Source organism: Lissotriton vulgaris, chromosome 1_2 (genome assembly GCF_964263255.1).
Source record: "Lissotriton vulgaris chromosome 1_2, aLisVul1.2, whole genome shotgun sequence".
Taxonomy (NCBI): domain Eukaryota; kingdom Metazoa; phylum Chordata; class Amphibia; order Caudata; family Salamandridae; genus Lissotriton; species Lissotriton vulgaris.
Window position 1 is genome coordinate 163,749,863 of NC_141686.1, and position 12,920 is coordinate 163,762,782.

Here is a 12,920-nt window from a genome sequence, read left to right on the forward strand (position 1 = left end):
TGTGCCTTATAAGATGCACCTTACTCCAAAAATTCTAACCAAGCTCTTCTATAGGCTACCTTGGTACACTCTGCAAGCAACTTTTCAAGTAGCTGAAGCATTCTCATTCTGCTAGCCCCCATACCTCTTGAGGAACATGTGTTTTTCGCAGATCTGCTCCGGGCGCCAAACCACAGAATTTCTGCCACTGGGAACAAGATAATGCATCTGCGATATTGTTATCTGCTCCTGGTACATGTTTAGCTTTAAAATTTAGTTATACATCAGACAACTTTCTATAAATCTCTGTAACAATTTCAGTAAATGTTTGTCTTAGCTTTCTGGCCATTGATCAAATCCACCATGGTCTTGTTATCAACGTTAAAAATGACAGTCTTGTTTGCCAGTTTAGTACCCCATACAGCTAAAGCAACTAACAAAGGGAAACATTTTAAAAAGGCTATACTTTTTTGTTCAGAAATTCATCTCTTTGGCCATTTCTCAGCGCACCATCAGCCTTCACAAAAGAGTCCAACGCCATTAGCTCCTGCTGCGTCTGAAAAAATGTGTATCATCCATACAAAATACTCATCAAGAGACCACATAGTGACTCCATTGAATGCTCTCAAAAACATTAACCAAACGTTAAAATCAGCCCTCATTGCTGCTGAAATCCTAAGCCTGTGAAGTGGCAGGGTGGCCCCAGACATGGCAAAATCTAGCCTTCTACAAAAAGCTCTTCCAGCTTTTACCACAGTGCAAGCAAAATTCAAATGCCCAAATAGACATTGAATTTGATTCAAAGTTAATTTAGGTCACAATTTGGCCTGCTCTAACAGTTTAATAATTTCTTGTCCTATAATCTTGCCTCCATTTTAACAGTATCTAACTCAATGCCTTGAAAAACTAAAACCTTCTGTCTTCTCAGCAGCCAAGGTCACACCTAGCTCTTTACCCATAGACTCAAATTGAAAAAGAGCCCTCTAACACTCTTGTGTACTGTCTGCGCCAATAAACAAAAAGTTGTGTACATAATGTGTGACGTTAACATGACCTGGCCTGTAAGAAAAACACCACTGCAAAAAAGTACTTAAACCTCAAAGAGATTGCAAGAAATGGCACATTCCATGGGCCGTACCTTGTCTACAAAAAACTGATCCTCAAAATATATACCTAGCAACGCAAAATCCAAAGGGTGAACTGGTAACAATCTAAAAGCTGATTTGATATCACACTTAGCCAATTCCGCTTTTGTGCCCACCTTTCTGATCAATTCAAAGGCTATGTCTATTGATGCAAATAGTACCATAGTATCATCCTTTGATATAAAATCATTTACAGAATAACCTTGAAGCCAAGAAAGGTGCTGAATCATTCGAAACTCACCCACTGTTTTCTTGGGTATTACTCCTAATGGGGATACTATGAGATCAGGTAAAGGCCACTAAGAAAAAGGACCCGCCATTCTTCCTTCTGAAACGTCTGCAATCATCTTTTGTTTTACCAATTGTGGATGTTCATTTGCTGACTAAAGACTCTTTGCACATCTATGAAAGCTAGGACCCTGGTAGCCTAATCTGAAACCCCGACTCCAGCCTTGCCACCTCTTCCCTGTAAGGGTAAAACTGTATCCAAAAACATAAACTTTCAATGTCAATTGGAGTAAAAGCCTTTGTAACAAGGCTGAAATGTGCCACCTCTCCCCTTGCCTTGACCAAAACCTGCCCTGTTTACTTTGTCCCCGATACATTTCAATATGGAATGCTTCCCTCCACATTTCGAACACTCATGTTGATACCTGCTTTGTGGGCCCTTATTGGTCCAGCTTTGCTTCCCCGGCCCACGCTACGTTCACTACTAAAGTCTCCATTGCAAATCAAGCGCACTGAACCTGAAAAGAAGCAAATGTCATGATGCTAACGCTGCAAGGGTTCTTTTGACAACATCCTCTATTGAAATTCCAGCACGCGCCTGAATTTGAGGTTTGAGGTCTATTCAAAAATCCCCACTGAGGTGGGCTTAGTAAGAAAAGGCTGATGCCGTACTGCTGGACGTCTTTGTGGGTACATCTACTGTACCCATAATTCGTTATCAACTTGCCCCCAAGGTTTTTCTGGGAGAAGAACCAAACAAGCTCGAAATTCTTCATCATAATGCAGCCAAGCAAATCCCCCAAATTCCATGTGTGCTTTCCTAATAGTGTCAATATATGTAAATATGGTTACTGCCCTTTCAGGACATTTTTCACAATAGACACTAGCAAATATTAAAAAGACTGATGTCCAAGTATCAAATGTTGTAGGCTCCCATGCTTCTTCCCTCGACCCCTCTGTAGATTGGATCTGATTAGTTCATCTCTTGACCCACCTACTTTGTTGTCCTGTTTTGATTAACGCTCCTTACTTAACTTGGATAATTCAACGTCTTCTGAAATACGTTCCGTCCCCACATTTTTATCCACCAATTTATGATCTGATGTTTTGCTTCTCTTACAACATGTTACTAGTATTCAAATTCTTTGACCCATACCTCTCACCAGTTCCTAATGTGTTGCCCACATTCAGCGATGACCTTTTCCATGCTTTCCCGTCTTGACATCTTTTCCCACCATTGTGTCTGAACCAAGACTCACCATTCTCCTTATTCTGTACAATACAATTTTTGGACACAAAATTAGAGACCCCCAGCTCCACCCTCCTACCAACAACAGAAGCACACCATCAACCTCGTCAACAATTTCCCTTTCTTCCAATTCTTCTAGATGAATGAATGAATGAATGAAGGGAGTCTTATATCGCGCAACTTAGCCCAAGGGCATCAAGGCGCCTAAGCTGGTCATGTAATGTATAAACACCAATGAGAGCATTTATAGATATACCTCAGAAAAAAGCCAGGTTTTTCAATGATTTACGGAACAGAGCGGGTGAAGGTTGCCCTCGCAGTTCAGGGGAGAGGGAGTTCCATAACTTGGCTACCACCGTACAGAATGCTCTACCTCCCCACTTGGCTCTTACAAACCTAGGGACCTCAAGAAGATTTTTATTAGAGGAAAGGAGGGATTGACTAGGAGAATAGAGATGGATAAGTGACCTAAGACCCTCAGCACCTGTACCGTGGAGAGCCCCATGGGCAAGACAAAGAATCTTAAAAGAGATCCTGGGCTCAATGGGAAGCCAGCGTAGGTTTCTCCGGGCTGCTCTAGCTGAGCCCAGTCTAGGTGGATTTAGGACCATCTTTGCAGCCACATTCTGGACCATCTGGTATAAGGCTTTTGTTAATGCCCACATAAAGGGCATTGCAGTAGTCCAGTCTTGAGGAAACTAATGCCACGGTGGCCTGTTTCCGGGCATTAGGGGAGAGATAATGGGCAATTTTTTTCTAAGAACCCTGATAATACCACAGCAGGTGGAGACAGTCCTACTGACCTGACGGTCGAAGGAAAGAGTAGTGTCTATCAACACCCCTAGGTTCTTAGCAAACTGACGTGGAGGAGGGCAGTCTCCAAGAATGGCAGGCCACCAGTCGTTTGATCAGATATCCGGACTACCCCCAAATATCAACATCTCTGTTTTCTCCCCATTTAGCTTCATTCTCATAATCTACCACCCCTTCCAACTGCACATTCTTATTACTCACACTCACACCTGTGCATTCACCATCCCCAAAACCACCATCAAATGACCTCCAATCAATTGCTCATGAAAACTGCGAAGCACATTTCTGATCCCACGAAGTCGGAAGGATTGTATCAAAATCTTCCTTCTCTTCATACAGATAATAACAGGATGCCTTGGACCTGTCCTCCAAATTCTTACTGCATCTTGCTCCTTAGTGCAGAATTTTTGCAAGCCGCCAAAACATGCAGACTATGGAACTTTTATCTCCCTTATATTTACTAAATCTGTTTCTCTAGCTACGTTACTAGGCACCCAAATCCATTTCCCTAATTTTGCTGCCGTGTTATTACCTTTTACAGGAGCTGCATATTTCTTGCCCAACTCTTTACTGACTTGAACATTATCATTTAATTGGCTATCTACTTTATTTTTACTATTTATCACCCTAACCTGGTCTGAAAACTTGACACACTCACCAATCTTTTATATCAAAGCAGAAGACTGCATTGAATGCACCAAATTGTCACTTACTACTCTACAAACTATTGGAGATAAAGCTCTCTCCACAATATTTGAAGAAGCCTATTTGCCCATAATACCTAATATCTTTTTAAATATGGGAATGCCTGGTTTATTGGACACATGTGTTGCAGTATCACTTATTTTGTTTAAAGAGCTCTCCTGTGTTGTTACCACACTAAGGGGCAATGATGAGCTCTCGCGTCTCACCAGAGCCTCCTCTTTAATTCTTTTAGCTCCTTTAAGGAGCTTAGCAAAGGCAGAACGATTTGACACAAACATGCATGTGCACGTACGGCCACCGCAAAATGAAATTGTCCAACTTCCTCACCGTCTGAACCTGAAAAAAACGTTACATGACATAAACCGTTGTTTCTAACCCGCCATCACCCACAAACTACCAATGGCTGCACACATGCCCAGTGGAATCTTCCACTCGCCCGAAGCTGCCCGGGGTGTACATTCTGCGAATGCCACCCCCAGGAGCCCTCATTCCACCCATTTGTGGTCCTGATTCTTTCTTTTGTTTTAAGTTCAGAAAGATTTTATTAAGTTTTAAGACAAAAAAAAGAGGAAGGAATTTACAAGCGTAAACGATCAAATAATCAATATGAAATGCATTAAACCAAAATACGCAATATTAACATATAATAATAAAAGAGAATCGCAATTAAAGAGGAAGGGTAAGGAGGAAAGGGAGGGAGAGGGGAAGGAAATAACATGTCATAGGATCATAAATTCTTAAACTACAGAGTTACAGTTAAAATGTAATGTAAAAATAGAACATAAGAAAATATATAACAATATCATTGCAAAACATATGAATCAATAGGAGACCAAAAAGACTGAAATGATTGTGGATTATGAGTAACGCCTTTAAGAGATAGATGCGCACCTCTTCTCGTAAAGGTAATCCATGACCACCAAGCATGGACTGAAAGAGAAGAAGCTTCTTTCCAACAGAAAGTAATGGATTTTAAGGCAGCTGTAATTAGAAAATTAAACAATTTTGCCCCTGACTCAGAAAGGGGATAAGTTAGGGCAATCGATTTGCAAATTAATAAATTAAAGGAAATATCATCTTGTAAAGGTAAAATTTTCAAAATTACACTCCATACTTCCAACCAAAATTTCATAATAACTGGACACTCAAATAACATATGGCGAAGTGAACCAGGGCTAGCGTTGCAGTGCCAACAAACATCAGAAAGTAACAGTTTTGCACGAAATAGACGTGATGGAGTCCACAAAGTGTTAAATAAAATATAAGCATTGGTTTGATAAAGGGACACTGGGAGCCAGCCAGAGATACTGTCAAGCCATATAGAGGCCCATGAGTCATCTGACAGGGAGATGGAAAGTTCATTGTTCCAGAACGACGAAATAATCTGAACATTGGAGCCCTGTGAGGTGGAAAGTTTTTTATAAAAAACAGAGACAGCTTTAGGGGACGATGTTACAGCTGTAAGGTAAATTAATAGGTCATTTGTGGTGGAAGAGGGAATACCATTGGGGAAGGAATCCAAAATAGAGTTACACAAAAATTGATATTTTAAAAGGTCAGTAGCTGGGATACCAAACTTTAACTGTAGCTGTTCAAAAGGAATACAAGTATTACCATTAAATACATCTTTAAGATATAAAATTCCTCTTGAAATCCAAGAGTCCTGATTCTTTCTTGGTCACTGCTTCCGCAACCACTGAAGCCTCCTTAGGTAGGGTGCCACTTTTGACCATGGCTCGATGCACAGCACGCCGGGCCTTCCGCCCATTCTGCTCCTGGGTGATTGCCAGTCCGTTTTTCTGCGCTGGTAACCCCTGCGATGGCAACATCAATTTCCATCACTGGCGATGTCAGTTGTTTTTCGTCCATGTGTTTCAGGGGTTCCTCTGCCCCCTTTTAACCTTTTACTTTTGTCCGCCCCCTGGTCACCTATTGGGCGTACCCCATTTGAATAATGCGCTTCAATCACAGCCATCATCTTTCGCGGGCTCTTCACATCGCAACCTTGGTCCCGTTCCCGCCATCGTGAGGTGTTCCCCGTGGGCCCTTATTGATTCAGCTTTGCTTCCCCGGCCCACGCTATGTTCACTCCTGAAGTCTCCATTGCAAATCAAGAGCGCAGAACCTGAAAAGAATCAATTGTCATGGGGCTAATGCTGCGTGTGGAAGACTGCAACACGCATGGGGGCATATTTACATGTTCTGGCGCATCTCTGCAAATCAGCAGGGATGCGCCAGAACAGATGCGTCATGCAATCCTCTCCTTACGCCACCACAGATGTGCCGCATTTACAATGCGGCGCACCATGGTACAAGGAAGGGAAGATGTGTGACGCATCTTGCGGCGTATGGGCGGCTCATTGCTGGAGTCGCGTCCAAAGCGAGACACAACTCCTGCAATGCACAGGGGCCACCTATACTCAACGTGGTGCGTCACTCCTTACGCCTGCTTCAAGCAGGCGTAAGGATTTGACACAGCAGTGTCGTAAAACTAGCTCAGTGAAATCTTGTAGATTTCACTGCGTCAGTTTGACGGGGCTTTCCTGCGAGGGAACGCCCACCCTGCGACAGAATGCCCACATGAAACCTGACGCAGGTTTCATGTGGCGCAGGGCTTTACACCGTGACACATCTGCCTAGATGCGTCACATTGTAAATAAGTCGCAACGCGGCGCATTGTTTACGCCGCCGCTGCGTCACAAAAGTGACGCTACGGCGGCGTAAATGTGTCGCAAGGGGCTTGTAAATCTGCCCCATGGTGTTTGCCACTGCTGTTAAAAACATGAACACAGAATAAAATAAAAACATTTAAACACAATGAACAACACCAATATCGAACTGATGCCTGTAGTAGGACAAATGACTGATGCCTTGGATATACGCTAGCTTCTCACACTTTTGGCTGTGATGAAACCATTACTTTCACTATTTTGAAGCGACAGAACGCAAAATACAAGCATTAAAAACATGCTTTAGTGCATGGAAAGAATCATATCACTGCTGGGCAGGATGTATGAGCTGCCTTGCTCGGTTGGGGGGCCCCGGAGGGGGCATTACTGGGTGTGCTTTTTTATGTATCCAAGGCAATTTAAGTTGTGTGCCCTCCACATGCTGAGGTAGAAAGAAAAAGCATACGAGAAAAACACATTACATTACTTGCCACTGTACACTCTAAGAACTGGGGAAGACGCTGCTGCTGAGACAAAAACGCAGTCTAATTGCAAGAAGTAATCACATCAGCCTCAAAACTGAGGTGAACTTTGTTTTGCAGAGAAAATACACAAGTGCACGAGCAATATGCAGTCACTCAAGCTTTAGAAAGCCAAAGGCCATACCGGACTGTCCCATTGCTCCATGCTGGATGCAGTGGTGGGCGGAAGCAAAATGCGACTGACAGTTGAACAGGCCAATGGGAGATGAGCACTAATTAATACGTATGTATGTTTTGGGAAAACCAATATTCTGGCGATTCAGCTTAAGCTGAACTTAAAAATTAAAGAAGGCCCCACCCAATTCCCACAGGGATCAGAAAGTACTTCTGGTCACCTACATCCTGAGGGTGCAGGTGGGACTCCCAGGGGACACACTAAGGCCAAAGGACTAATATAAGATGTTTCATTCACCTTTTATGTGTCGTTGCTATTCTTACAGCTATTTTTCCATGCTATTCACATATGTTATCCTAAATATAGTGAGGGCTCTAGGAAGAGTGGGTCTTATAATACTGAACAACGTCTAAGGGTCTGTTTACTAGTGCATGCTACTGTCGGGCACTGTAGTAGTGCCTAGATGCATTTCACCATTACTGTCCGGTATAATCAAGCCAGTACCGTGAAATTACACACTGACCCCCTTGGAATGGGGAATTACTGCCTGGTACTGATTTTTCCGGTTGTAAAACCACATTGAATTCTGAGACCACGAGGTTTTACCCTATACATTTACCAAATGTTCTGAACTGGTGGTAAATGTATGCCTGGACCTGTGGGTGGAGTGGAGGGGAGAGGAGAGGAGAGGAAAGAAGGGAGCGGAAGGAAGAGGATGGAAGGAGTGGAGGGGAAGAGAAAGATATTTTCTGTTTATAAAAAATAATGTGGAAGTATGTTTGACTCTTGCTTCAGCCAAAGCCTCATCCAATTATTCCGGCTGGAACTATCAGCAAGAAAAATTAGACCCTGGTCGCCAAGTCCTTGTAAAACTGGGTGTGGAAGAGCCTAACAAGTCATAATCAGGCATAGAAACTAGCGCATACAAACATGCCTTAATTTCTCTCTGCCTAACATAATCAGGGCTGGAGGACCAGAAATCCAGTAGATGTAATGAGCGTTTGCATATATATGCAAGCAGGAAACACTTGCAATATAGCTCACAATCATAGACAGCTGTTTTCCATAATTTGTAGCTGTTTATCTCAATCTTAGATTTTATGTGAATTCCTTTACATTTGTTTTGTTCTTTTGTATAGCTGTGGTCAACTTTTCATCCTCCAGAACTGGTCAGGCAAGGTCTGCAAGCATCTCTGAAAGCCCTGCAATTGGACTACATCGATCTGTTTCTCATCCACTGCCCTTTCAACCTAAAGGTAAACCACATAAGCCCAACTCAATGACGAAAGATACTCACCCGGAGTATTATTCACAGTAAATATATATGCATATTGTATAGCAATAGTAACTATAGTAATCTGTCTAAGGCAATAAATGGACCGCATCATATATTCATGTATGTCCAAGGGTGCATGCAGGAAGAAGTTGATGGACTACAGTCTCTTCTGCAAGTTTGTTTACTGCTTGTTTCCAACAAGGAGACCTGGTAAAATGTGTTGATGCCCAGATCTGTTTGCCATTGGCTTCTCCAAGTAATATCTCAGGAAGGGCAAACTACACCCAGAACACAGCTCATATGATTAAAATTAATACAAATGTGGTTACATTTTGTGGAAAAGTCACAAAACTCCATGCCTAAAATGTTGGAATTTATTCTACTGTTTGGGAAGTCTAACGGCCACATGTATCAAATTTGTGTTCGCAAAGGTTCCGATTCGCAGAATCAGCCAGTTTGCGGAAGCAAAAAACGCTTTGCGGACAGTTTTCGACCAAAAATCGGTTTGGCCCATGTACAAACCCTATTACCGGCTCGCAAAATAGGGTTTGCGACTCGCTATTAGGAAGTGGCATGCCACGGGTTTCCTTGAGGATACTAACACACTGCAGCATGCAATACTCCTTTGTCCACAAGGAGGACAATGACTACCACTTCCTATCATGGGATCTTGACAGAAAGTATGTGGAGAACCAGAGCATTCACAGGTGGGGCAGAACAGAGACTCCAAGGTTGGAGACGAAGCTCCCCAGATGTAGAACAAGATAAAAGAGAGAGCACCTATAATAAAGTATTATCTCGTACAAGTACTGAACCTTCTATTACTCTATGAACAAGGCTACAACGAGACCATATAGAGATGGGGAAATGCTTTGAAGAATTCAGGTGAGAATAGCAATGTAATCTCCCTTATTGGAATAAAGCCAGTAGGCGTATCAGAAAGCATGGTTTTCAGGGGACAGAATTAGTAGAGATGGCAAAGTACCATCAGAATCTGTGATCAGTGGAAACGGTGGAAACAGTCTAGCAACACATGATCATTTGAGGTCATAACTTAGCTGTCCCCTGGACTCTTGGACTATAGGACTTTTGAACGTCTAAGAGATACACCATTTGACCTCTCATAAGAAAAACAAATGGTTGTATGTCTATCTATCTATCTATCTATCTATCTATCTATCTATCTATCTATCTATCTCTCTATATATATATCTCTCTCTCTCTATATATATATATATATAGAGAGAGAGATATATATATATATATATGCATATATAGATAAATAGATCTAATTTATATATATGTGATCAAGGCCTCTGGGTAGGCCGAAACATCATGCTGGCAGGCTGTATGATTATCGAATAAAATTCACTCACCTGCATCCTGGATCGGCTCTCGCTTCTTTTCTCCTGGTAAACCCCGATCACGAGGGGGTCTGGTGGTCGAGAACGAGTTCTTCTGTATATATATATATATATACATATATACATATATATATATATATATATATATATAACCAAAAACGTCCAGAAGCTTGAGTCCGCACTGCACTGCACTGCATATATATGTATATATATATATATACACACACACATACACGTGTTTTTACCTTATATTCTCAATCTTCTTTTATAGCCTGGAGAGAGCATAGTTCCGAGGGATGAAAATGGAAAGTTTATTTACGATTATGTCGATCTGCGTGCCACATGGGAGGTATGGAATGATACCACAAAACATTGAAATAATTGTGTATAGGACGGAGTGGATGTCTATGAAAAGCTCAGTTGTTAGTGAAAGTAAGTTTTTGTGTGTGTTTGTGTATGTGCACAAGCATGCCTATGCCTGAGTGTGTGCTCTTATCTCATTGTCTCCATGAGTGTGCAACCATCTGCAACAACTCTCCATAAAACCCTCATCTACAGGCCTCCCGGCCTGCTCTCCCTTTACAGATGCCATCACCAACCTCATCGCACCCATGCCCTCGCTTCCACAGACTACTCGGAGACCTAAACTTCCACCTGGATAACCAAGACGACTCAAACACCGCCTCCCTCCTAGAGAACCTTGCCAACATAGGACTGAAACAAATAGTCACCGCCCCCAAGCAAACAGCAGGACACACACTCAAACCTGTCTTCACTGGAGAAAACAGCATCTCCTACAGCCACACCCCGGAACTCCTCTGGACAGATCACCACTGCATCCACTTCTCCTTCAAAAAACTCACAGCACACAAGCACGCCCACCGCCTCCCCCACAGAACCTGGAACAAATTCAATGAAGATCAGCTCACTGCCGCCCTCGTCAGCACCCCACCACCAACCACGTCAGACGCAAACACCACAACATGCAACCTCCACCGCTGGATCACGAACTGCGCCGATACACTCACCCCACTCAAGAAAGCAACTGGAAGACACATCAAGAAAGCTGGCTGGTTCACCCCTGCACTGCAAGAATCCAGATGCTCCTGCAGACAACTCGAAAAGTCATTTAGGAATAACAAAACCCTGGAAACAAGCACCTCCTACAAAGTAGCCACTACCGCACACCACCAACTCATCAAATCCACAAGAAAGAAATCCCTCCAAGACAAAATTCTCACCAACACACACAACACCAAAGAACTCTTCCATCATCAAGGAATTCACCAAACCCTGTAGTGAAACAACAGACGCCTCACCCTCCCAAAACCTCTGCAACATCCTCAGCACCTTCTTCCCCCACAAGATCAAGATAGTCTACGACAACTTCGACAACCAAGACCACCTCACCACTTCAGTTCCCCCATGCGATGCCACCCAACTGACTCTGCTCAAATGGATCCTGCTCATGATAGAAAACACCTTGAAGACCATAAAATGCATCCACCCCAGATCACCTTCAAGCCCCTGCCCACATCCCATCTTCCACAGTCCCGCCTCTGCCATCACACCTAAACTACGTCAGATGATCAACTGCTTCTTCGAGACCACCACGTCCCTGAAGACTGGAAACACGCTGAAGTCAGCCCCGACCTGAAGAAACCCTCCACCGAAATGATGTGTCACGACCACCTTGCTCATCAGGATCAGGACGATGCTCAACAGGGGTCCACCTCCTGACTTCCTCACAAATTTACTAAATAGTACACAAAGTATAAAGGTCATCAAGCGAGGGATAGGATAGGGTAGGTGCAGCAGTCGAAAGGGAAAAACCTGCAATAAAAAGCATAACATTAATAAGGTACAGATATCCTGACTACTCTCTTTAATATCTCACTAGATGCCAAAGCAGTACTTTGATAAGTTCCTCCCTGAATTCTTACTAAACACCGCGTAAGATACTTCTCTTACAGTTAGGAAACACTATCCACTTAGAAAACAAATATCTATCATGAGTAACCACCATAAAGCCGTCTCATAGCTGTATAGCATCAATACACATGCACACGTCCATACTCACTTTCGTACACCCTTGTATAACAAGAAAAATATTTTAAAATGTGTAATCCATAGGAAAAAAAACATTTGGAAGCAAACACGTGGCAATCTCAATTTGGCAAATTCTCCCAGCCAGGTTATAGTTCTCACATCCAGGATAATCCACCAGGGGTCAGAACAAATGAAAAAGCAAATATTCCATGAACTTATCTTGGTCCAAGAACAAGGTTTATAAGCACTCCCAAGGTCTTCGTATTATCTCATGAATAAACAACAAGCAAAAGGGGTTCCTACCAGGATCGGGCTTCCAATGAGGCTGAAGTCACTAGCGTTCTCCTGATAGCCTCCCGCTGTGCGTTCTCACTCAGCTGAGCTAAACATTGAGGAAACCCCACCGCAACCGCGAGCGGGGAACACAGAGCAGGAAGAGAAACCCAGCCGCAGCCACGAGCTGGGAATATCCAGTGCCTGGGAAGGGCGAGTCCTCACTCGCCGAGGGGGACGCGTAAACAAGAACCTCCGGGTCCGGCCACAAACGGAGTTCAAAGGCATGGTAAAAAGGCAGAGCGACCGCTCTGCAATCGGGCATAATTCAGTATCACGTACAGCGCTACGATGCGCTGTGCGTGATTATAAGCGATGTCGTCATTTCCTAGAAGGGCTTCTGGGTATTGTAGTTTTTGTTCTGTACTCGGTATTCGTGAGGCAGGCGCTCATGAAGTCAAACCCTGACACGATGGACCACAAGATTTTCATGCCCATCTCCCTGCTTCCCTT

General features: G+C 43.2%; 1 protein-coding gene across 3 annotated transcripts in view; it reads left to right on the top strand.

The window, feature by feature from the left end:
* Window positions 1-12,920, top strand: part of LOC147734754 (aldo-keto reductase family 1 member C3-like) — a 230,388-nt gene that overhangs the window by 99,807 nt on the left and 117,661 nt on the right. For 2 of the 3 annotated variants that reach the window (XM_086953031.1, XM_086953033.1), the window contains 2 exons: window positions 8,585-8,701; window positions 10,357-10,434. In XM_086953031.1, the coding sequence (XP_086809157.1) occupies window positions 8,585-8,701; window positions 10,357-10,434 (195 nt within the window). The remainder of the gene's footprint in view (window positions 1-8,584; window positions 8,702-10,356; window positions 10,435-12,920) is intronic. The other variant, XM_086953032.1, reaches the window with a different exon arrangement.